This window comes from Procambarus clarkii, unplaced genomic scaffold (genome assembly GCF_040958095.1).
Source record: "Procambarus clarkii isolate CNS0578487 unplaced genomic scaffold, FALCON_Pclarkii_2.0 HiC_scaffold_261, whole genome shotgun sequence".
NCBI classification, from domain to species: Eukaryota; Metazoa; Arthropoda; class Malacostraca; order Decapoda; family Cambaridae; genus Procambarus; species Procambarus clarkii.
Window position 1 is genome coordinate 28,919 of NW_027189294.1, and position 26,850 is coordinate 55,768.

At 52.3% G+C, this 26,850-nt stretch overlaps 1 protein-coding gene across 1 annotated transcript in view; it reads left to right on the forward strand.

The window, feature by feature from the left end:
• Window positions 1-606: 606 nt before the first annotated feature.
• The window catches only part of LOC138361210 (enolase-phosphatase E1-like), a 31,418-nt gene continuing 5,174 nt past the window's right edge, over window positions 607-26,850 (forward strand). Inside the window, exon 1 of the mRNA XM_069320627.1 lies at window positions 607-676. Within this exon, the coding sequence (XP_069176728.1) occupies window positions 607-676 (70 nt within the window). The remainder of the gene's footprint in view (window positions 677-26,850) is intronic.

Consider the following 26,850-nt stretch of genomic DNA (forward strand, 5'->3'; position numbering starts at 1 on the left):
GATCACCTCTGCGTAGGACCCAGAGAACGAGTGGAGGGCGAGAGTAGCCCGAATGGTGAGTTGCAGGTGACATTCACCATTTCTCTAGGGGTAAACCGCGCTCGTCTCGGAGAGTTACAACAGGAGGGGTTCCCCGAATTGGTTAGTAAGGCCGAAGGAGGACGTGTGGGTCCTGAGAAGGCTTACTTTCCATTTATCTATATTATATATGCCGTGCTATCTATGATGAGGGAACGATGGACGCCAGGAGCAACCGTGGGAACGGTGAATAAATATGTCCAGAAGTTCAAAGAACGTCTCACTAGAGCGAAGGGACTGGCTAGGAAACTCCTGAAGAAGGCGCAACGTAAGATGTCGAAGTGGTACGACAGGAGAGCTGCGCAGAGGGATTTTCAGGCCGGATCCAAAGTAATGATTGTGCTGCCAGGTAAAGGTAGAGTGACCAGGTCGCGGTTCAAGAGACCATACCGAGTGCTGCGACGATTGGGTCCAGTGTCGTACGAGATTGGGAAGCCGGATGGACCCCGAAAGAAACAGGTGTGTCGCGCAGACCGCCTGAGACCTTTCTTCAATGAGGAAGGAAGAGCCGACAAGCAGGACGGAACGATGTCCCGAGAAACCCAGCGGAAGACGGGTCTGAGTGTACAGGGGTACCGAGAACTCCCAGAGGAGGAAAGTAAGTGGTCCAGGGCGGACGGCACCAGTCTCACCCGCACTGAGAGTCTGACAAGGATCAAGGTCAAGCACATCAAAGGGAAGGACGACGTAGTAGCGGACGCCCTATCCCGCATACACTAACGAGACATGACTCTTATTTTAAGGGGAGGGGTATGTGACGGAGTTCCCCCCCTTATAATTCTCCCACGCCTGCAGTAAGAGTCATGTCTACTTTTCCCAAGCGTTCTCTACGTTGCAGGCTACAATTTGATATATGGGAGAGAGTGAAGTGTTCTCGGAGAGCCGAGAAATTTGTGAAATAGTAATATTTTGGCCTGTGGTTTAGGCCCTTTAGGGAGCCAAAATGGCGCTGGCTTCCCTGATCTCCCGCCAAAACCGTGTGACGTCAGTGGCACCGGATTGGTCACCGACAGCAATGTGGCACCGGGAGCCAATGAAAACTTCCCGTAGCGAAAGTGACGTCACGAAGGAAGGGGGTCCGGCCAGCGCGCCGGGCTGGCGCCAGCAGTCAGACACGACACGTCATAGAGGTCGGACGTGCGACGAGTGGTCCTGTCTGTCGGACAGCTGTTTCCCACTACCGTGGATTTACGCGTCACCTGAAGTCCGCCAGTACTCTGAGAAGTCTTCCCTAGTTCATGTGTTGAACCAGAAGAGGGAATTGACGGTTATTTGAGCAACAAGTGCTCCAGTCAGGTACTGTGCCAGTAGCAGTGAAGCCGTGCAGTGACGTATGTTGACGTCTGTGGCAATTCACCAGTTCGTGACAGCGTAGTGGCTGACAGAGCCACTGGGTAGCTGAGGAAGAGAGGACTATTTGGGGAAACCGGACGACTGTAGCTGAGACGTAGGCGACGGCCGTTGCTGGGAGAAGACGACGGCCAGGAGACCGACTCCAACCTTCAAGAAGTCAAGGAGGAGGACGGACCTGCAGTGAGGAGGCACGGAGACGACGCGCAAAACGGTGGGACGACGAGAGGCTCTGGTAGGACACGACGACGTGTAGTGTGGGGGCGTTCCCGACACGAGGACCAGGAGCTACATCTCGACTCTCATCGGAGGATAGGGTGAAGTAGGTGGTTCTAGTTCCCTCCCCATTCCCCTTTAGTTAGCTATATTATTTGGCTATATTATCTAGCCTGAAGATTTTATATGTCGTGAGCAAGTCTCACCTATGTCACGGTGAAGCACCAGTGTGCTAGACAGTACTATCAAGAGTACTTGTATTATTTATGTTGATTATTGGTGTGTACAGGCACCAGGAACCAGTGATAAATTTACTGTGTTGTGTATATCTTTCTATAGATTTTGATATGAACATATAGTGGTAAATTATATATAAGATTATGCCAGTATGTGGAGGTTAGGCTATGTGCCCAGAAACTATTTATTTTCCATGTATTGATGATTGATTTATATACCATATATATGTCTATGTTCATTCAGTGAATAATCATTTGTGAGTACAGTGAATTATTGCGTTATCGCCCACGAGAGAAAGTACTGAAAACTCCCGTGTTAATATTTCATAATATATTGTTGGATGAATAACAGTGTAAAGCCAGAACAGTGAATCATTATAGCATTGATTATAGAAAAGACTGTTTGAGCCTGAGTACAGTGTAACCAAGTGATACGTGCGGTTGTAGCCAATATCATGTGTGCGAGTTCAAAGTAATATTGGAGAATTTAAAGGATCAGTGCGCGTGAATCTAGAAAACAAGCAAAGAGCTTCCGCGCGTCGGCCATTGCGATCAGCTGTTCTTGACACTTGATGAGGAAGGGAGATGTTGCCATCTTATGATCACATAATATCCGTGGGAATTTCCGGCCGCGTCAGGATCAGTTGATTTATCGATTATTGTGTGGCCTTGTGACATCTTTCATACATTTTAAGTAAAATACAAAACTCTCTTTGTGTTTTTATCATCCCCTCCATTGATCTTGTGGCTATACTATACCTGACAGCATAGAGTGATAACAATAAGTACCTGCCTGATTCCTGATCTTTGAGTGTGACCTTGCCAAGGCTACCACTGAATACACCAGTCCACTGAGGGTGTTACTGGCCACCTAAAAAAACACCAGTTGGCGACCTTGTGGTTTACCGTAGAGCCCTATTGTTGGGGAGGGCACACGACAGTCGATATGCACGAGTCGTGTTCTCACTCTTTCTTAATTAGAGGCCGTTAAGATTGACTGGGAGACTCTCCTGGCGTGCAGTGGCGCCGTGAGGATCGAGGGAAGACCCGCAGGGCTACGGGGAGTTACCTTGAGCGTAACTATTGCTCGCCCCAGAGTAAGGGTAGAGAATAATAGAGAGGTGGAAACCCCCAACAGCCCCCACCTCATAAGACATAGTGGTGACCCGTCCCCCCCTCATAAGACACAGTGGTGACCCGTCCCCCCCCCCTCATAAGACACAGTGGTGACCCGTCCCCCCCTCATAAGACACAGTGGTGACCCGTCCCCACCTCATAAGACACAGTGGTGACCCGTCCTCCCCTCATAAGACACAGTGGTGACCCGTCCCCCCCCCCCTCATAAGACATAGTGGTGACCCGTCCCCCCCTCATAAGACACAGTGGTGACCCGTCCCCCCCCTCATAAGACACAGTGGTGACCCGTCCCCCCCTCATAAGACACAGTGGTGACCCGTCCCCACCTCATAAGACACAGTGGTGACCCGTCCTCCCCTCATAAGACACAGTGGTGACCCGTCCCCCCCCCTCATAAGACACAGTGGTGACCCGTCCCCCCCTCATAAGACATAGTGGTGACCCGTCCTCCCCTCATAAGACATAGTGGTGACCCGTCCCCCCCTCATAAGACATAGTGGTGACCCGTCCCCCCCTCATAAGACATAGTGGTGACCCGTCCCCCCTCATAAGACATAGTGGTGACCCGTCCTCCCCCTCATAAGACATAGTGGTGACCCGTCCCCCCCTCATAAGACATAGTGGTGACCCGTCCTCCCCTCATAAGACATAGTGGTGACCCGTCCCCCCACCTCATAAGACACAGTGGTGACCCGTCCCCCCCCTCATAAGACACAGTGGTGACCCGTCCCCCCCCCTCATAAGACATAGTGGTGACCCGTCCCCCCCCCTCATAAGACATAGTGGTGACCCGTCCCCCCCCCTCATAAGACATAGTGGTGACCCGTCCTCCCCCTCATAAGACACAGTGGTGACCCGTCCCCCCCCCCTCATAAGACATAGTGGTGACCCGTCCCCACCTCATAAGACACAGTGGTGACCCGTCCCCCCCCCCTCATAAGACATAGTGGTGACCCGTCCCCCCCTCATAAGACACAGTGGTGACCCGTCCCCCCCCTCATAAGACATAGTGGCGACCCGTCCCCCCCCCCCTCATAAGACACAGTGGTGACCCGTCCCCCCCCCCTCATAAGACATAGTGGTAACCCGTCCCCACCTCATAAGACACAGTGGTGACCCGTCCCCCCCCCCCTCATAAGACATAGTGGTGACCCGTCCCCCCCTCATAAGACACAGTGGTGACACGTCCCCCCCCCTCATAAGACATAGTGGTGACCCGTCCCCCCCTCATAAGACATAGTGGCGACCCGTCCCCCCCTCATAAGACATAGTGGCGACCCGTCCCCCCCTCATAAGACATAGTGGCGACCCGTCCCCCCCTCATAAGACATAGTGGTGACCCGTCCCCCCCTCATAAGACATAGTGGTGACCCGTCCCCCCCTCATAAGACATAGTGGTGACCCGTCCCCCCCCCTCACAAGACATAGTGGTGACCCGTCCCCCCCCCCTCACAAGACATAGTGGTGACCCGTCCCCCCCTCATAAGACATAGTGGCGACCCGTCCCCCCCACCTCACAAGACATAGTGGTGACCCGTCCCCCCCCTCACAAGACATAGTGGTGACCCGTCCCCCCCCCTCACAAGACATAGTGGTGACCCGTCCCCCCCCTCACAAGACATAGTGGCGACCCGTCCCCCCCCTCATAAGACATAGTGGTGACCCGTCCCCCCCTCATAAGACATAGTGGTGACCCGTCCCCCCCCCTCATAAGACATAGTGGTGACCCGTCCCCCCTCATAAGACATAGTGGTGACCCGTCCCCCCCCCTCATAAGACATAGTGGCGACCCGTCCCCCCCCCCTCATAAGACATAGTGGTGACCCGTCCCCCCCTCATAAGACATAGTGGTGACCCGTCCCCCCCCTCATAAGACATAGTGGTGACCCGTCCCCCCCCTCACAAGACATAGTGGTGACCCGTCCCCCCCCCATAAGACATAGTGGCGACCCGTCCCCCCCCCCTCACAAGACATAGTGGCGACCCGTCCCCCCCCTCACAAGACATAGTGGCGACCCGTCCCCCCCCTCATAAGACATAGTGGCGACCCGTCCCCCCCCCCCCTCATAAGACATAGTGGTGACCCGTCCCCCCCTCACAAGACATAGTGGTGACCCGTCCCCCCCCCTCATAAGACATAGTGGTGACCCGTCCCCCCCTCATAAGACATAGTGGTGACCCGTCCCCCCCCTCATAAGACATAGTGGTGACCCGTCCCCCCCCTCATAAGACATAGTGGCGACCCGTCCCCCCCCCCTCATAAGACATAGTGGTGACCCGTCCCCCCCTCACAAGACATAGTGGTGACCCGTCCCCCCCCTCATAAGACATAGTGGTGACCCGTCCCCCCCCTCATAAGACATAGTGGTGACCCGTCCCCCCCACCTCATAAGACATAGTGGTGACCCGTCCCCCCCCCCCTCACAAGACATAGTTCACAAGGCCACTACAGCGACGTGGTGCTCCAGTCTTGACCAGTAATCAATAACAGATCAATATATAAACTGATGTACTAACATTGCCCGAACCTAACCTACCCGAGCACCCACCAACAGAAAACGGGACTTATACATTATAAACATCACGTCAGTTTTGGCGTCTTAGTGAACCTAAACGTCACATTTGTGGTGTACTATGCTGGAGAACGCACAGAAGTGAGAACGTTTCTAGCATTGAAATATTTTACGTTCAAGAGCGAACTAGGGCGGGCGGAGGTTCATAGATGGTTCACACACCCTTAAGACGGTCTCCCGTCATGCAGGTCGGCGTTCAATCCCCGACCGTCCATAAGTGGTTGGGCACCATTCCATCCTCCGTCCCATCCCAAACCCTTATCCTGACTCCTTCCCAGTGGTATATTGTCGTAATGGCTTGGTGCTTTACCCCTGATAGTTCTCCTTCCTTCCCTTAAATAAAAGTATAATTACGTGAAGTATATTGAGGTAGGTTTATATAATATATAATTATATAAACCCAAACCTATTTACTGACTGTGAATTAACTAGACAGGTGCAACATATATATTTTATAGTGTTTATTAACAAGGTAATGAATCCTGTGATTAATTATGCGAGTTAATGATTAACGTCGAGTACAATGATGAGTTATTTGATCCTTCACGACTTTGTTTAGATAATTGATGTTTATGTTAGATGCGCCAGTCATCTACTGTATAGTCTACCCAGATGTGTTAGTCATCTACTGTATAGTCTACCCAGATGTGTTAGTCATCTACTGTATAGTCTACCCAGATGTGTTAGTCATCTACTGTATAGTCTACCCAGATGTGTTAGTCATCTACTGTAGTCTACCCAGATGTGTTAGTCATCTACTGTATAGTCTACCCAGATGTGTTAGTCATCTACTGTATAGTCTACCCAGATGTGTTAGTCATCTACTGCCCCCTCCCCGCTCAGCTCGTTGTCGCCGTCTGGGGGCTTAGTGGGCGGCTGCCGGAGTGTGATGCTCCTTGGGACAGTCCTCTGTCCTTTTCTAGCCTTGTGCTCCTGCTGCCGTCCTCTCCAATTCTGCTGGGCATCTTTTCCTTTTCCTTCTGTTTCGTTTTTCTCCCCCCTCTTCTCCTATCTGCTTGCCGTTTCCTGCCGACCTTTTGCTCGTTCTGGTTCTTCCCTTGGACTTCTTCTACTTTGACGCCCGGGTGCTTGAGGAGGCATACTCTTGCACCCGTAGAACTGCGGTACCCGACGTCGAGAGCGAGGGGAACCTTTTATTGTCAATCCCCACTTCGTCACTGAACCCGATCTCGACGGACTGTCGGTTTCTTAAGGTGGCGTTTGTGGGGCGTATACTCACGACGCACCCCTAGGAGGCCCCGACAAGATCGGCGATAGCTTCTTGTTGGGTGTCCTGCCTCTAATTGTGGCTCCATGGTGGGTGTGGGGGCACATTCGTGAGTGAATTCGTAATTTCGTCAAGATGATAACCCCTGTTTCGGCTGTTTCTGGCTTACCTTTTCAGGCTCGTGGGGTGGGCGACCAAGCCCCCGAGTCGGTCCGTATTGGAAGACCGGGCTCTGTAGCCTCCGCTGCATTGGGCCCCGACCTTGCTCCTCCTTTGGCCTCTCTGACTCCTTCCCCTGGCTCCCCTCCCTCCTCTGTGGTTGGGTCGAGCCCCAAGCCCCCAGTGGTGACTACCTCGTCCCCTGGCGCGGCTCCTTCTCTAGTTGTTACTACTGCGCCTTTTAACCCCTCTCTCTCTGGGGGTTCTCACCGCCGTTCTCGTCACGGCCGCCCTCGCTCGATTCCTTCCAGTTCTGCTACCTATCAAGCCTTGTTTGGTCCCGCTTCGTGGGCCAAATATTTTGATCTCCTCCCTCTTGATTCTGCGCCTCCTGACGATTTCTCCCTTCATCGACATCTCATTGATTCCGTGGATGCCTCCATTACTTTTAACCCCACTCGTCTCGGTACGCGTGTCGTTGCTGCTCCTTCTCAGGATGCTGCTTCCCGCTTGGCTGCCTTATCCTGCCTTGGCGAGACCCCCGTTCGGGTCTCGAAGAACGTCCAGTTGAATGCCAGTGTTGGCACTATTTTGCTCCCGCCCCATGTTGCAACCGGTGTTCGGGACCTACGCGACTGCCACGACGATATTCGACATATCCTCGCTGCCCAGGGCCATTCTATTCTCCAGGTGGACACGTTTACTCGTCCCCCTCGTGGTAGTCGCCGTCAACCCCTCCGGGTTGTGAAGGTTACCTTTGATGGTAGGACCCTTCCACCCTCTGTCATTCTTGCTGGTGCCAGGTGCTCTGTCCAGGAGTACATTCCTTCTCCTCGGCTCTGCAACAAGTGCTGGAGGTTTGGGCATGGTGCCCTCCGCTGCTCCGGGACTGTCTCTCTCTGTCCTTTGTGTGGTGGCGAAGGTCACTCTAAGTCGGAGTGCGCTTCTCCCCAGGCTCGTTGCCTCAACTGCGGTGAGGCCCATCCTACCTTCTCCCGTGCGTGTGTCCATTACAAGCTTGAGGCAGCCGTCCTCAACTTGAAGCACCGGGAGCGTTTATCTTTTCCTGAGGCGAGGCGCCAGGTTCGCCGGCTCCCGCCTTATGCTAATATCTCTTATGCTCGCGTGTTGCGCTCTTCCTCTCCTCGTCCTTCCCGCCTTCCTCAGACTCACAACCGTTTCCAGGCCTTGGACCCTGATGCGCCCACTGCCCCCTCCTCTGTCCCTTTGGGTTCTCTCCCGAAGGATCCTCCTCCTGGTCCTCTGTCTGGGGTTCCCCTTCCTTCTACCCGGTCTGTCGTGTCTTCTGTGTCTCCTTCCTCGTCCCCCTCCGATCCTCCTTCCCATCCTCTTCCTCCATCTATCGGCTCTCCCCGCCGCCTGTCGGTGCGGGCGGATGTCCATCGCTCTCCTAACGGCCGTCGTGTGTGCTCTCGTTCGGCTTCTCCTGTTGAGACACTGGAATCCGTTGCCCGGTACGTAGTTGCTGGGACACCGGTCTCTTTAAGTCAGAAGCGTAAGCCTGGCTCCTCTCCTTCCTCTTCCCCGGCGGGTAAGAAGGCTTCGCTTTCTTCCTCAGCTCCTCCTTCTGGCTCTGTTGCTCCTTCCACTCCCGTTTCAGTGCTTGCGCCCCCTGTTCCTGCTATGGAGGTTTCTTTGGCCCCTGCTTCCCTTTCGGTTGCTGCTCTTGCTGGGGTGCGCTCCTCTCTTTCTACTCCCCCTCTTCCTGCTGCTGTCCTTGACTGCTCCTCTCCGTTGTCTCCTCCTCCTCCTCCTCCTCCTCCTCCTCCTCTTCCTCCGGACCCTGCCCGCCCACCTCTGATCTGTTCTCCCGTTTCCTTCCCTCCGTCTTTGCTCAGTTTACCCATGCCCCCTAACCCTGACTTTGCTGACCCTGATCCCGACCCTGATATTCTTTAACGTGCTCTGTTGGTCTTTCGCCTTTGTTTCTTCCTTGTTCTCTGTTTTTGTCCTTTCTCTTCTCGTCGTTGTCCATTCTTCAATGGAACGTTCGAGGTTATTACGCCAATTTCCTCGAACTCCAACTTCTGGTTTCGCGGTTTTCGCCCCTTTGTGTCTGTCTCCAGGAGCCGATGCTTGGTGCTCGTCCTGGTCGTTTTCGTGGCTATTCCTTTCTCTCCCCCCCCCCAGCCATTGCTGGGGCTTCTAATTCTTCTGCTCTCTTGATTCGGGCTGATGTTCCCTTTGTTCCTTTACTTTTTCCTTCGCCTCTCCATTGTTCTGCTGCTCGTATCTTTGTGGGGAAATGGTACACAGTTTGTTCCATTTATCTCCCCCCGGGTGTCCCGCTCTCTCTTCCTGATTTGAAACACCTCCTAGACTCCTTGCCGGAGCCTGTGCTCCTGCTGGGTGACTTCAATTGTCGTCATTCTCTTTGGGGTGACGTTCTGACGAATACCCGGGGTCGCCTCCTTGAGCCGTTTCTCCTCTCTTCTTCCCTGTCTCTTCTGAATTCTGGTGAGCCCACTCATTTGGACTCTCGAACTCGCACCCTTTCTTGTCTTGATCTTTCTCTCTGCTCTTCTTCTCTTTACTTAGATTTCACATGGCAGGTTCTTGATGACCTCCATGGAAGTGATCATTTCCCCATCCTTGTTTCCTTTTTCTCTTTTCGCCCTTCCCTCTCTTTCCCTAGGTGGCAGTTTGCTAAGGCGGACTGGACCCTGTTTTCCCTCAGTGCTACTCTCTCTGACCTCTCCCTTCTGCCCCTCTCTCGCGCTCTCCTCCTTTTTCATGACACTGTCTTCGACGCTGCCCTCCGCTCTATTCCTCGCTCTTCCTCTCGGGGTCCACGGAAGTGCGTTCCCTGGTGGAATGCGGACTGTGCTCGGGCTGTCCGCTGTAAGCGTGCAGCCTGGAAGAAGCACCGCCGTAGGCAGACGACCGATTCTTTTCTTTTCTTTCGGAAAGCGAGTGCGGTGGCCCGTAGGGCCATCCGTACGGCTAAACGTGAATGTTGGGCATCTTATGTCTCGACAATTACGTCCGAAACCCCTCTGGCCCAGATCTGGAAGCGTATCCGCAAGATAGCGGGTAAGTTCGTTCCCGATGTTTCACCGGTCCTTCACCTCCATGATACTCTTGTGGCGGACCCGTTGCAGGTCGCTTCCGAACTGGGTTCCCACTTTTCTTCTGTTAGCTCTGGTCTTCATCTTCCCCAATCTTTCCTTCTTCGTAAACCTGTCCTTGAGTCTCGTCCTTTAGATTTCTGCACTCATCTTCAGCTTCCCTATAATGATCCCTTCTCTCTCTCTGAACTTCGTTCTGCCCTGGCCCTCTGTGGTTCTACGGCGGCGGGCTCCGATGGTATTCATTATGAGATGCTTCGCCATCTCCCTCCGAGCACGTCTCAGTATTTACTGAGTCTGTATAATCGGATCTGGGAGTCGTCGTCGGTCCCTGAGGACTGGCTCGATGCCGTTGTCCTCCCTGTTCGCAAACCAGGGTCTCTGGGTACTTCCCCTAAGGACTTTCGCCCTATTGCTCTCACAAGTTGTGTCTGCAAACTCTTTGAACGTATGGTTAACGTTCGTCTGATGTGGTTCCTGGAACACCATCACCTCCTCTCCCCTTCTCAATTTGGTTTCCGCAAGTGCCGCAGCACGACAGATGTCCTGGTGAACTTGGAGGTCTATATACGTACTGCTTTTGCTGCGAAGACCTCCGTTGTTGCCGTCCTTTTTGACCTAGAAAAGGCTTACGACACCACTTGGCGTTATCATATCCTATCTCAACTTCATTCTTTTGGCCTTCGTGGTCATCTCCCTCTCTTTCTCCGCAGCTTCCTCTCTCGTCGTTCCTTTCGGGTGCGCCTTGGTACCGCTCTCTCTCCCCCTTTTCAGCAATACGAAGGTGTGCCCCAGGGTAGTGTTCTGAGCACTACTCTTTTTCTGGTTGCCCTCAATGGTCTTCTTTCCTCTCTTCCTTCTGGTGTCTTCTCCGCTCTCTATGTCGATGATCTTACCCTTTGTTGTCAGGGTGATGATTCGCCTCTCCTTCAACGCCGGCTTCAACTTGCGATTGATGCCGTGTCGTCTTGGGCCACAGGTCATGGCTTCAAGTTCTCTACTTCTAAGACTTGTGCCATGACTTTTACGCGGAAACGGGTTGTTCTTCGTCCCTCTTTGTCACTTTATGGTCATCCCCTTGAATACAAAGATTCCGCGAAGCTTTTGGGGTTATTCCTTGACACTCGTTTGTCTTGGTCTCCCCATATCTCTTACCTCCGTGTTGAGTGCTCTAAGTCCCTTACCCTCCTTCGGGTCTTGTCCCATACTTCTTGGGGGGCAGATAGGCGCACTCTCCTTGCTTTACATTCCTCTCTCGTCCTGTCTAAGCTCGATTATGGTTGCCCTGCTTACTCGTCTGCTTCTCCTTCTACTCTTCGCCGTCTTGATGCTTTGCACCATACTGGGTTGCGCCTCAGTTCTGGTGCCTTTCGTTCGACTCCCGTCCTTAGCTTGTATGTTGACACTGGCTTCCTGTCTCTCCAGGACCGCCGTGATCGCTACTGTCTTCGCTATCTTGCGCGGTCCTTGCAACATCCTTCCTCTCGTCTCTGTCGTGCTTTAACTTTTATCCCTCCTGCGGTTCCTGTTCCTCTTCACCACCTCCCTCTTTCTGTCCGGTTATCTCGCCTGCAGGATTCTCTTTCCGTTCGTATTTCTGATGTTTCTCCTCGTGTTGTTCCTTCTTTGCCCCCGTGGAGGGTCCCTCTTCCGCGGTTTTGTACATCCTTGACTCGTATCACTAAAGCTTTTACCCCTCCTACAGTTCTAAAACGCCTTTTCCTCGAGCACTTTTCTTCTCACTCCCGCTCCGTTTCTGTCTTCACCGATGGGTCTAAGTCAGCGGACGGTGTTGGCTACTCTGTTGTTTTTCCTGATCGCACTTATATGTGTCGCTTGCCTCCGGAGACTAGCATCTTTACAGCGGAACTTTATGCTATTCTCTATGCTCTTCGTCTCCTGCTTTCTCGTTGTCAGTCTTCCTTTGTGGTTGTTGTTGACTCTCGTAGTGCCCTCATGGCTCTCGGGTGCTTTAATCCAGTTCATCCGGTAGTTGTCGAGATCCAGCATTGGCTGTTTCTCGTTCACAGTAAATTTAAGTCGGTTGAGTTTTGTTGGGTTCCCAGCCATATTGGCGTGTCTTTAAATGAGCGTGCGGATGCTGCCGCTAAGGAAGCTGTCCGCTCTTGTCCCATCTCTCGTAAAGGCATTCCGTATTCCGACTTTTACCCGGTTATCCATTCCTCAGTCCTTACCCATTGGCAGGCTTCTTGGCTGTCTGTTACTGGTAACAAGCTACGTACTCTTAAATGTTGTGTTTCCTCGTGGCCGTCCTCCTTCCACCGTAACCGGCGGTGGGAAACAGCTCTAGCGAGGTTGCGTATTGGCCATACTCGCTTAACCCATGGTCACTTGATGGAGCGCCGCCCTGCTCCTTATTGTCCTAGTTGCATTGTCCCTCTTACGGTCGTGCATGTCCTTCTTGAATGTCCTGACTTCCAGGACGAGCGTGTGTCTTGCTTTCCAACCGCCCCTCGCGGTCACCTGTCCCTCGATAGACTTCTTGGTGACTCGGATACTTTTGATATCGTTCGCCTTATGCGTTTTTGTTCTCGTATTGGCATCCTTGGTGATATTTAGCGCCCTCTGATTATTTTGCGTATTTGATGGTGCTACATAGCCTTCCCGGTTTGGTGCCTTCTTTTGATAATTACTTACTTACTACTAGTCATCTACTGTATAGTCTACCCAGATGTGCCAGTCATCTACTGTATAGTCTACCCAGATGTGTTAGTCATCTACTGTATAGTCTACCCAGATGTGTTAGTCATCTACTGTATAGTCTACCCAGATGTGTTAGTCATCTACTGTATAGTCTACCCAGATGTGTTAGTCATCTACTGTATAGTCTACCCAGATGTGTTAGTCATCTACTGTATAGTGTACCCAGATGTGCCAGTCATCTACTGTATAGTCTACCCAGATGTGTTAGTCATCTACTGTATAGTCTACCCAGATGTGTTAGTCATCTACTGTATAGTCTACCCAGATGTGCCAGTCATCTACTGTAGTCTACCCAGATGTGCCAGTCATCTACTGTATAGTCTACCCAGATGTGCCAGTCATCTACTGTAGTCTACCCAGATGTGCCAGTCATCTACTGTATAGTCTACCCAGATGTGTTAGTCATCTACTGTATAGTCTACCCAGATGTGTTAGTCATCTACTGTATAGTCTACCCAGATGTGCCAGTCATCTACTGTAGTCTTCCCAGATGTGCCAGTCATCTACTGTAGTCTACCCAGATGTGCCAGTCATCTACTGTATAGTCTACCCAGATGTGCCAGTCATCTACTGTAGTCTACCCAGATGAGCCAGTCATCTACTGTATAGTCTACCCAGATGTGTTAGTCATCTACTGTATAGTCTACCCAGATGTGTTAGTCATCTACTGTATAGTCTACCCAGATGTGCCAGTCATCTACTGTAGTCTACCCAGATGTGCCAGTCATCTACTGTATAGTCTACCCAGATGTGTTAGTCATCTACTGTATAGTCTACCCAGATGTGTTAGTCATCTACTGTATAGTCTACCCAGATGTGCCAGTCATCTACTGTAGTCTTCCCAGATGTGCCAGTCATCTACTGTAGTCTACCCAGATGTGCCAGTCATCTACTGTATAGTCTACCCAGATGTGCCAGTCATCTACTGTAGTCTACCCAGATGAGCCAGTCATCTACTGTATAGTCTACCCAGATGTGTTAGTCATCTACTGTATAGTCTACCCAGATGTGTTAGTCATCTACTGTATAGTCTACCCAGATGTGTTAGTCATCTACTGTATAGTCTACCCAGATGTGCCAGTCATCTACTGTAGTCTACCCAGATGAGCCAGTCATCTACTGTATAGTCTACCCAGATGTGCCAGTCATCTACTGTATAGTCTACCCAGATGTGTTAGTCATCTACTGTATAGTCTACCCAGATGTGTTAGTCATCTACTGTATAGTCTACCCAGATGTGCCAGTCATCTACTGTAGTCTTCCCAGATGTGCCAGTCATCTACTGTAGTCTACCCAGATGTGCCAGTCATCTACTGTATAGTCTACCCAGATGTGCCAGTCATCTACTGTAGTCTACCCAGATGAGCCAGTCATCTACTGTATAGTCTACCCAGATGTGCCAGTCATCTACTGTATAGTCTACCCAGATGTGTTAGTCATCTACTGTAGTCTACCCAGATGTGCCAGTCATCTACTGTAGTCTACCCAGATGAGCCAGTCATCTACTGTATAGTCTACCCAGATGTGCCAGTCATCTACTGTATAGTCTACCCAGATGTGTTAGTCATCTACTGTATAGTCTACCCAGATGTGTTAGTCATCTACTGTATAGTCTACCCAGATGTGCCAGTCATCTACTGTAGTCTTCCCAGATGTGCCAGTCATCTACTGTATAGTCTACCCAGATGTGCCAGTCATCTATTGAAGTCTACCCAGATGTGCTATAGTCATCTAATGTATAGTCTACCAAGATGTGCCAGTCATCTACTGTATAGTCTTCCTAGATGTGCCAGTCATCTACTGTATTGTCTACCAAGATGTGCCAGTCATCTACTGTATAGTCTACCTAGATGTGCCAGTCATCTACTGTATAGTCTACCTAGATGTGCCAGTCATCTACTGTATTGTCTACCAAGATGTGCCAGTCATCTACTGTATAGTCTACCTAGATGTGCCAGTCATCTACTGTATAGTCTACCCAGATGTGCCAGTCATCTACTATATAGTCTACCCAGATGTGCCAGTCATCTACTGTAGTCTACCCAGATGTGCCAGTCATCTACTGTATAGTCTAAGACAAACACATACGAGCTCTACATAATCTACGCCGGGTGCTTCCTGGAAGTGTCTACTCAGAGGTTTGTGAGTAGATGACACTTCCAGTACTTCATAGTGATTATAGACGTCCAGAGTGCGGGTACTCTTACACCATCGAGGCCAGAGTGCGGGTACTCTTACACCACCGAGGCCAGAGTGTGGGTACTCCAACACCACCGAGGCCAGAGTGCGGGTACTCTAACACCACCGAGGCCAGAGTGCGGGTACTCTAACACCACCGTGGCCAGAGTGTGGGTACTCTAACACCACCGAGGCCAGAGTGCGGGTACTCTAACACCACCGAGGCCAGAGTGGGGGTACTCTAACACCACCGAGGCCAGAGTGCGGGTACTCTAACACCACCGTGGCCAGAGTGTGGGTACTCTAACACCACCGAGGCCAGAGTGCGGGTACTCTAACACCACCGAGGCCAGAGTGCGGGTACTCTAACACCACCGAGGCCAGAGTGCGGGTACTCTAACACCACCGTGGCCAGAGTGCGGGTACTCTAACACCACCGAGGCCAGAGTGCGGGTACTCTAACACCACCGTGGCCAGAGTGTGGGTACTCTAACACCACCGAGGCCAGAGTGCGGGTACTCTAACACCACCGAGGCCAGAGTGCGGGTACTCTAACACCACCGAGGCCAGAGTGCGGGTACTCTTACACCACCGAGGCCAGAGTGCGGGTACTCTAACACCACCGTGGCCAGAGTGCGGGTACTCTAACACCACCGAGGCCAGAGTGCGGGTACTTTAACACAACCGAGGCCAGAGTGTGGGTACTCTAACACCACCGTGGCCAGAGTGTGGGTAATCTAACACCACCGTGGCCAGAGTGCGGGTACTCTAACACCACCGTGGCCAGAGTGCGGGTACTCTAACACCACCGTGGCCAGAGTGCGGGTACTCTAACACCACCGTGGCCAGAGTGCGGGTACTCTAACACCACCGTGGCCAGAGTGCGGGTACTCTAACACCACCGAGGCCAGAGTGCGGGTACTCTAACACCACCGTGGCCAGAGTGCGGGTACTCTAACACCACCGTGGCCAGAGTGCGGGTACTCTTACACCATCGAGGCCAGAGTGCGGGTACTCTTACACCACCGTGGCCAGAGTGTGGGTACTCTAACGCCTCCGTGGCCAGAGTGCGGGTACTCTTACACCACCGAGGCCAGAGTGCGGGTACTCTTACACCACCGTGGCCAGAGTGTGGGTACTCTTACACCACCGAGGCCAGAGTGCGGGTACTCTTACACCACCGAGGCCAGAGTGCGGGTACTCTTACACCACCAAGGCCAGAGTGCGGGTACTCTTACACCACCAAGGCCAGAGTGCGGGTACTCCTACACCACCAAGGCCAGAGTGCGGGTACTCCTACACCACCAAGGCCAGAGTGCGGGTACTCCTACACCACCAAGGCCAGAGTGCGGGTACTCTTACACCACCGTGGCCAGAGTGCGGGTACTCTTACACCACCGAGGCCAGAGTGTGGGTACTCCTACACCACTGAGGCCAGAGTGCGGGTACTCTTACACCACCGAGGCCAGAGTGTGGGTACTCCTACACCACCAAGGCCAGAGTGCGGGTACTCTTACACCACCGTGGCCAGAGTGCGGGTACTCTTACACCACCGAGGCCAGAGTGCGGGTATTCTTACACCACCGAGGCCAGAGTGTGGGTACTCTTACACCACCGGGCCAGAGTCCGGGTACTCTTACACCACCGAGGCCAGAGTGCGGGTACTCCTACACCACCGAGGCCAGAGTGTGAGTACTCCTACACCACCAAGGCCAGAGTGCGGGTACTCTTACACCACCGAGGCCAGAGTGTGGGTACTCTTACACCACCGAGGCCAGAGTGCGGGTACTCTTACACCACCGTGGCCAGAGTGCGGGTACTCTTACACCACCGAGGCCAGAGTGTGGGTATTCTTACACCACCGAGGCCAGAGTGCGGGTATTCTTACACCACCGGGCCAGAGTGTGGGTACTCTTACACCACCGAGGCCAGAGTGCGGGTATTCTTACACCACCGGGCCAGAGTGTGGGTACTCTTACACCACCGAGGCCAGAGTGCGGGTATTCTTACACCACCGGGCCAGAGTGTGGGTACTCTTACACCACCGAGGCCAGAGTGCGGGTACTCCTACACCACCGGGCCAGAGTGTGGGGTACTCTTACACCACCGAGGCCAGAGTGTGGGTACTCTTACACCACCGAGGCCAGAGTGCGGGTACTCCTACACCACCGGGCTAGAGTGTGGGTACTCTTACACCACCGAGGCCAGAGTGCGGGTACTCCTACACCACCGGGCCAGAGTGTGGGTACTCCAACACCACCGAGGCCAGAGTGCGGGTACTCTAACACCACCGAGGCCAGAGTGCGGGTACTCTAACACCACCGTGGCCAGAGTGCGGGTACTCTAACACCACCGAGGCCAGAGTGCGGGTACTCTAACACCACCGTGGCCAGAGTGTGGGTACTCTAACACCACCGAGGCCAGAGTGCGGGTACTCTAACACCACCGAGGCCAGAGTGCGGGTACTCTAACACCACCGAGGCCAGAGTGCGGGTACTCTTACACCACCGAGGCCAGAGTGCGGGTACTCTAACACCACCGTGGCCAGAGTGCGGGTACTCTAACACCACCGAGGCCAGAGTGCGGGTACTTTAACACAACCGAGGCCAGAGTGTGGGTACTCTAACACCACCGTGGCCAGAGTGTGGGTAATCTAACACCACCGTGGCCAGAGTGCGGGTACTCTAACACCACCGTGGCCAGAGTGCGGGTACTCTAACACCACCGTGGCCAGAGTGCGGGTACTCTAACACCACCGTGGCCAGAGTGCGGGTACTCTAACACCACCGTGGCCAGAGTGCGGGTACTCTAACACCACCGAGGCCAGAGTGCGGGTACTCTAACACCACCGTGGCCAGAGTGCGGGTACTCTAACACCACCGTGGCAAGAGTGCGGGTACTCTTACACCATCGAGGCCAGAGTGCGGGTACTCTTACACCACCGAGGCCAGAGTGCGGGTACTCTTACACCACCAAGGCCAGAGTGCGGGTACTCTTACACCACCAAGGCCAGAGTGCGGGTACTCCTACACCACCAAGGCCAGAGTGCGGGTACTCCTACACCACCAAGGCCAGAGTGCGGGTACTCCTACACCACCAAGGCCAGAGTGCGGGTACTCTTACACCACCGTGGCCAGAGTGCGGGTACTCTTACACCACCGAGGCCAGAGTGTGGGTACTCCTACACCACTGAGGCCAGAGTGCGGGTACTCTTACACCACCGAGGCCAGAGTGTGGGTACTCCTACACCACCAAGGCCAGAGTGCGGGTACTCTTACACCACCGTGGCCAGAGTGCGGGTACTCTTACACCACCGAGGCCAGAGTGCGGGTATTCTTACACCACCGAGGCCAGAGTGTGGGTACTCTTACACCACCGGGCCAGAGTCCGGGTACTCTTACACCACCGAGGCCAGAGTGCGGGTACTCCTACACCACCGAGGCCAGAGTGTGAGTACTCCTACACCACCAAGGCCAGAGTGCGGGTACTCTTACACCACCGAGGCCAGAGTGTGGGTACTCTTACACCACCGAGGCCAGAGTGCGGGTACTCTTACACCACCGTGGCCAGAGTGCGGGTACTCTTACACCACCGAGGCCAGAGTGTGGGTATTCTTACACCACCGAGGCCAGAGTGCGGGTATTCTTACACCACCGGGCCAGAGTGTGGGTACTCTTACACCACCGAGGCCAGAGTGCGGGTATTCTTACACCACCGGGCCAGAGTGTGGGTACTCTTACACCACCGAGGCCAGAGTGCGGGTATTCTTACACCACCGGGCCAGAGTGTGGGTACTCTTACACCACCGAGGCCAGAGTGCGGGTACTCCTACACCACCGGGCCAGAATGTGGGGTACTCTTACACCACCGAGGCCAGAGTGTGGGTACTCTTACACCACCGAGGCCAGAGTGCGGGTACTCCTACACCACCGGGCTAGAGTGTGGGTACTCTTACACCACCGAGGCCAGAGTGCGGGTACTCCTACACCACCGGGCCAGAGTGTGGGTACTCTTACACCACCGAGGCCAGAGTGTGGGTACTCTTACACCACCGAGGCCAGAGTGCGGGTACTCTTACACCACCGAGGCCAGAGTGCGGGTACTCTTACACCACCGGGCCAGAGTGTGGGTACTCTTACACCACCGAGGCCAGAGTGCGGGTACTCCTTCACCACCGAGGCCAGAGTGCGGGTACTCTTACACCACCGAGGCCAGAGTGTGGGTATTCTTACACCACCGAGGCCAGAGTGCGGGTATTCTTACACCACCGAGGCCAGAGTGCGGGTACTCTTACACCACCGAGGCCAGAGTGCGGGTATTCTTACACCACCGAGGCCAGAGTGCGGGTATTCTTACACCACCGAGGCCAGAGTGCGGGTACTCTTACACCACCGAGGCCAGAGTGCGGGTACTCTTACACCACCGAGGCCAGAGTGCGGGTACTCCTACACTAAAGAGGCCAGAGTGCGGGTACTCCTACACCACCGAGGCCAGAGTGCGGGTACTCTTACACCACCGAGGCCAGAGTGTGGATACTCTTACACCACCGAGGCCAGAGTGCGGGTACTCCTACATCACCGAGGCCAGAGTGCGGGTACTCCTACACCACCGAGGCCAGAGTGTGGGTACTCTTACACCACTGAGGCCAGAGTGCGGGTACTCCTTCACTAAAGAGGCCAGAGTGCAGGTACTCTTACACCACCGAGGCCAGAGTGTGGGTACTCTTACACCACTGAGGCCAGAGTGCGGGTACTCAAGAGGCCAGAGTGCGGGTACTCTTACATAACCGAGGCCAGAGTGCGGGTACTCTTATACCACTGAGGCCAGAGTGCGGGTACTCTTACAACACCGAGGCCAGAGTGTGGGTACTCTTACACCACCGAGTCCAGAGTGCGGGTACTCTTACACCACCGACGCCAGAGTGCGGGTACTCTTACACCACCGAGGCCAGAGTGTGGGTACTCTTACACCACCGAGGCCAGAGTGCGGGTACTCTTACACCACCGAGGCCAGAGTGCGGGTATTCTTACACCACCGAGGCCAGAGTGCGGGTATTCTTACACCACCGAGGCCAGAGTGCGGGTACTCCTACACCACCGTGGCCAGAGTGCGGGTACTCCTACACCACCGAGGCAAGAGTGCGGGTACTCTTACACCACCGAGGCCAGAGTGCGGGTACTCAGGCTCCCTACCGCCCCCCCCCCCCCCCCCCCACAGTACCCGAGCTCACCCACACACCCACATGTTACCCACTCCCCAAACCTATGCAAATTGCATGGCTTCCATTTCAATTGAATTAATGTGAGTGGTTCATGCAATCTGTAACTACTGGCCCAATGGCCCCCAGCACTCACTCCTGATGTTGGGGTTATTGCTGTGGTTAATGTGGGCCGACCCGCTGGTTATCGTCGCCATCAATACCTGTTATCCTCCATATTTTAATGTTATATCTGGTGGAGACACGGGTCCAAATGTCTGAGGTTGTGAGTATTAGGTCCAGTGGTAATGTTATCATTGTCATTCATTGTCTCCACGTTCTTCATTGTCAAGACTGTCATTACACATTGTTAGGGATGGTTATTTTCGGATAGTGTTATTTACTAATTGGTTATGCCTCAAAAGTATAGAAAATGGGCTGTTATAGCTACTCAAACCTTGTTACGGGCTCACCATAGCCCGTGTTACTTGGAACTTTTTGTTCCAGGTAGCGAATCTTCAACAACAACATCAAACCTTGTGGGTAGGACAGCATCCTGTTTTGTTTACACCATTGTTGATGGTTGTGGCTGGAGGTGTGGCCCGGGGGAGGCGCTCTCCTGGTGCTCCGGGAGACCTCCAGCTTCTCCCTCAGGGTATTATGATGAACCTTAAAGGACATGAACGTTGAGGTACATCCTGCAGCCCGTGGTGCTCCAGCTCCTCGGCCGAGGCTCAGCCACCTCCCACACGGTGATCGGCCAGGAACCCCTGAACCACTGCGATAATCTTGGTCCATCACGCTCTCTCCTTCCTTGTGACCTTCTTGGGGAGTTCTTTGCCCTCCAGGATCTTCTTTGTCTGTGGTTCAGCGACCACACCAGATCGGACCTTTGTCTGTGGTTTAGCGACCACACCAGCACTGACCTTTGTCTGTGGTTCAGCGACCACACCAGCTCTGACCTTTGTCTGTGGTTCAGCGACCACACCAGCACTGACCTTTGTCAGTGGTTCAGCGACCACACCAGCACTGACCTTTGTCTGTGGTTCAGCGACCACACCATCACTGACCTTTGCCTCAGACACCTTAAGGAAGACGTCTTGAAGGTACTTGAAGGCTGCCGTCGCCTTATCTAGAGCTGTGACACATGGTATCATAAGGCCCAGTTGACGGTGTTCCTCCCCACAGAGAGCCGGGTCGGCTGTGGCCCGGCCCGCCTGTGGTAGTGGGCCTTGGTCCTCCTGCTGGGCCAGAGACACAGACAGCCGGGACGCTGGTACACCGGCCTCGGCGACCCATCAAGAGTGACACCATGTTGAAGTCTCTGACAACTTGACCATACTTGAAGGCTCACTCCTGCTCATAAAGCAAAGTTTGTGGCTAATAATAGTAATTTTCTATGCTGTAGAGGCTTCAACAATTACGAAATATCACTTATTAGCCAGGAACCAAACGTCAGGAAATACTTGTTACAGAATGTTATAACACTGTACAGGTTCCTGAGCCTACTGGGCTCCACCTCATCGCTGCCAACTGCATTCCACCTGTTAACTACTCTGACACTGAAAATATCTTTCTGATATCTCTGTGGTTCATTTGGGTACTAAGTTTCCACCTGTGTCCCCTTGTTCGTGTTCCACCCATACTAAATAGTTTGTCTTTGTCCATCCTGTCAATTTCTCTCTGAAATTTTTAGGTGGTTATCATGTCTCCCTTAAACGCTTCTGTTTTTCATTGACGTGAGGTTTAGCTCCCGTAGCCTTTCCTCTCAGTTCTGGAACTAGTCTGGTGGCATACCGCTGAATCTTCTCTAACTTTCTATTGTGTTTAACTAGGTATAGACATCAGGCTAGAGCTGCATATCCCAGGATTGGTCTGACATAGGTGGTATACAAGATCCTGAACGATTCCTTACACAAGTTTCTAAAGGCAGTTCTTATGTTGGCCAGTCTAGAACATGCCGCTGATGATATCCTTTTCATGTGGTTCTCTGGGGACAGGTTTGATGTGATATCAACCCCCAGATCTTTCTCTCTATTTGACTCTTGCAGGATTTCACCTCCCAGATGGTACCTTGTGTTCAGCCGCCTGCTCCCTTCTCCTAATTCACAGTGTGTGAGGAGGAATGTGTGCTACACAGCCGTGAGGGATGAACACCCGGGCCTCACACAGCGGGGAGTTAGCTGTGTTGCAAGAATTGATCACTTGGGACTGTCACTTAACACCACCAGTTCTAGTTGCCTCAAGACGGGTTACGTCGTTACGTTCTCATCAAGTTGATTCAATAAACTATTGTGTTTAAACTTCGACTTCTCTGTGTTAACCCCCCCCCCACCTGTACTGGTGGGCTAACCTTCAGCATGGTACACACCCCCCCCACCACCTGTACTGGTGGGCTAACCTTCATCATGGTACACCACCCCCCCCCACCTGTACTGGTGGGCTAACCTTCAGCATGGTACACCCCCCCCCCACCACCTGTACTGGTGGGCTAACCTTCAGCATGGTACACCCCCCCCCCCACCACCTGTACTGGTGGGCTAACCTTCAGCATGGTACACACCCCCCCCCCACCACCTGTACTGGTGGGCTAACCTTCAGCATGGTACACACCCCCCCCACCACCTGTACTGGTGGGCTAACCTTCATCATGGTACACCACCCCCCCCCCCACCTGTACTGGTGGGCTAACCTTCAGCATGGTACACCCCCCCCCCCACCACCTGTACTGGTGGGCTAACCTTCAGCATGGTACACCCCCCCCCCCACCACCTGTACTGGTGGGCTAACCTTCAGCATGGTACACAAGTTGTTTGTCCCCTCCCCCAGTGGGTAGAGGTGTATTAATGATTACTTAAGTGTCTATTCCACTCATTCTCCCCTGTACTGTGAGAACTGTGATGAAAGGTATTCGAGCTGAAGGACCTCGACTCTGGGTAAAATACTCCCTATGTAGTGCACACACCCACACAGCCAGTAGGATATTAGGATCTATTTTCCCTTAACTCAATCTCAGTTTCCTGATGCATTGAGTTTTTTCCCTGAACTCAGTGCATCAAGAAAATAATATAAATATTAATTACAGTTGAGGGTGGTGGCCTTGTGTCTATATAACTCTTCAGGTGTTGCTATAGTGGGGTTATATAGGTTAATATATGACGTAGCGGCGATATTTATCTATTAAGCTTTTTCTCTCTCTCACTCCTCATCTTGCACTGTCCTTCATGCTCTCTTTCACCTCACAGATTATCTTTGTGTCTCTCTCTGCCTCTTGCATTCTTCCCTTTTTCCCCACTTTCTCCTCCTATCGCTCCTTCTCTTTTCTTTACCCTCTCACACTCTCCCCGTCTCCTCTCCCTCTCTCTCCCGTCCTCTCAGCTCGCTACATATGACAGATGACAGTACAGTCGAGTCAATATAATGGTGACAGTTTAACCTTAACAGAAAAAATCCAAGTGGCCATAACTGGAAGAAACATCGTAAATGTTATATTTCCAGATCACCGGGGTTGGGTGTCAAGTTATGTGAGGTGACGGACAAGATCATAAGAGAGGCCAGCAGAACATCTGCCCATCAGGGAACTGATAGCAGAACACGAACACGGGTTTAGGGCTCGCAGACCCTGCCTAACAAACCTAACTCCTCAATAACCAGGTGAGTGAGATGGGAGAAGATGAAGGTGGACGACTCACAAGTATACAAGGGCTCTAAGACAGCCTCGGACCCAGGTCTTCCTCGGGAGACTTGTACATAACATGGAGGAGCAGGCAGACGTGAGAGAGAGGTGTTCTGGAGGATGAAGGAGCACCTGTGGGAGAGACGACGGGCTCACAGTAACAGGAATGTCAACAATGGTAGTCGCAGTCTCTCTCTAGCAGTCTCCGTGGCGTAGTGGTAAGACACTCGCCTGGCGTTCCGCGAGCGCTTTGTCCTGGGTTCGTATCCTGGCCGGGGAGGATTTACTGGACGCAAATCCTTAACTGTAGCCTCTGTTTAACTCAACAGTAAAATGGGTGCTTGGTTGTAAGAACGATTCTTCGCGGCGGGGATCGTATTCCAGGGACCATAGGATTAAGGACTTGCCCGAAACGCTACGGGTACTAGTGGCTCTACAAGAATCTAAGAACTCCTATATATATATATATATATATATATATATATATATATATAAATATATATATATATATATATATATATATATATATATATATATATATATATATATATATATATATATATATATATAAAGGCATATTATATTACAGCACATTAAGGGGCCTGACGGCTGAGTGGACAGCGCTCGGAATTCGTAATCCTAAGGTCCCGGGTCCGATCCCGGCGAAGGCGGAAACAAATGGGCAGAGTTTTTTTCACCCTGATGCCCCTCTTCACCTCAATCTATTCAAAACAACCTCAAGAAGATGACGTCGCACACGGATCGGCCTGGGGCCAGTATTAGTCATAATCTACTTGATCAACTTACCAAATGAAATAGATTTCTTTCTTTCACAAGACTACAGATGCACAAATTATGAGAATGATGAATACAATGGAAGACTAGAAGAAACTACAGGATGACCGGGACAAAATGAATGAATGGTCCCTAAAGTGGTTACAAGAGTTCAGTTTTAGTAAATGCAAATTAATACAGCTGGGTAGACACACACAGGCTAGACGGGTAGCACACAGTAGCGGAACCCTCCTGGGATCGGACGGATAAAGATACTTGGGGGGGCGAAGGGAGGGTGTGACGGGTTAATATTAAACCGAACCTGTCAATAAATCCCAGATCAACCGTTTATCATCACCTGCATACGGAAAGTTAGCTAATTATGATTATCTAACTTTCTGTATGTTCTTTAGCTAATGACTGTTCTCTACATTCCTAAAGAACAGTCTTAAGGAACTTGAACATGGAGTCATTTCGGAGCGTGAATACTATTTATGTTAGACCAAATTCTGCAATCTTCGGCACCAGCGAGGAATCTGTCTCATTAATTAACCACAAAATGAAGCTTGAAAAAGTTAAAAAGAAATCTACCAGTTTATTCCTGGAGCTGAGTGGAATGTGATACAAGGAAACGTCAAAGGAGTTAAACCTCCTTTAAGAAGAGAGACGACATAGTGAAGACATGATCATAATATACAAAATACTCAGGGGGAATGGACCGAGCAGACATAGACAGATAATTTAACATATGTAGTTAATCGAATAAGGGGACGCAGGCGAAAACTAACTATCCAAATAAACCACGAAGAAATTAGACAAAATTTCTTCAGTGTTAAGACAGTGTTAGACAGAAAACGACAGCACCCGTCACACACCAGCCTGTGCCAGACAGAAGAGACAGCACCCGTCACACACCAGCCTGTGCCAGACAGAAGAGACAGCACCCGTCACACACCAGCCTGTGCCAGACAGAAGAGACAGCACCCGTCACACACCAGACAGTGCCAGACAGAAGAGACAGCACCCGTCACACACCAGCCTGTGCCAGACAGAAGAGACAGCACCCGTCACACACCAGACAGTGCCAGACAGAAGAGACAGCACCCGTCACACACCAGCCTGTGCCAGACAGAAGAGACAGCACCCGTCACACACCAGACAGTGCCAGACAGAAGAGACAGCACCCGTCACACACCAGACAGTGCCAGACAGAAGAGACAGCACCCGTCACACACCAGCCTGTGCCAGACAGAAGAGACAGCACCCGTCACACACCAGACAGTGCCAGACAGAAGAGACAGCACCCGTCACACACCAGACAGTGCCAGACAGAAGAGACAGCACCCGTCACACACCAGACAGTGCCAGACAGAGGAGGACAGCACTTCAAGTTCAAGATAATGGTAAGAGATAACATTCCTGCAGCATCGGGAGCACTAGCCACCATAGTGTGAGCGGCCACAACTCATCTCTGGATGACAGTCAACCTGAGAGGAGAAAATGTTAAGACACCACCTGACCAAGACTCTGCACATTACTTAGAGACACTAACAGTCCTGGAGTAGAAACCTTTACACTTGGACAAGCTGGGCTCATCAGCAAGGAGCACACGACTCATACTGTTGGTATACCAACGCAACTTTCCATTGGATCCAATATTAGAAAAGCAAATCCTCAATGCCGAACGATGCCACACAAAACTAGAACAAGTAGCAACACGAGAGATTCTAGTGATCGTCATTGGACAGTTGCCACAAACATTTAATCTTGGAAATTGTGGAATATACCGACACAGAGCTGAAATCTCGCCTTTCCGGCGCTGCAGCGAGCATGAGAGATGCGGAGTGTGCAGCCTGAGGCACCCAACCAAAGACTGTATAGCCAAGCACAAGGCAAACCAGACCACAACAGCCAAATGTCTAAATTAACATCATGCCTGGAGCACAACCTGCTCTGCACGGAAAGGAAAGGTGCAGACAGCTCAGGCCAGGATAAACACACACCAGCACTACAGCCGAGTCGGTCGGCCGAGCGGACAGCACGCGGGACTTGTGATCCTGTGGTCCTGGGTTCGATCCCAGGCGCCGGCGAGAAACAATGGGCAGAGTTTCTTTCACCCTATGCCCCTGTTACCTAGCAGTAAAATAGGTACCTGGGTGTTAGTCAGCTGTCACGGGCTGCTTGCTGGGGGTGGAGGCCTGGTCGAGGACCGGGCCGCGGGGACACTAAAAAGCC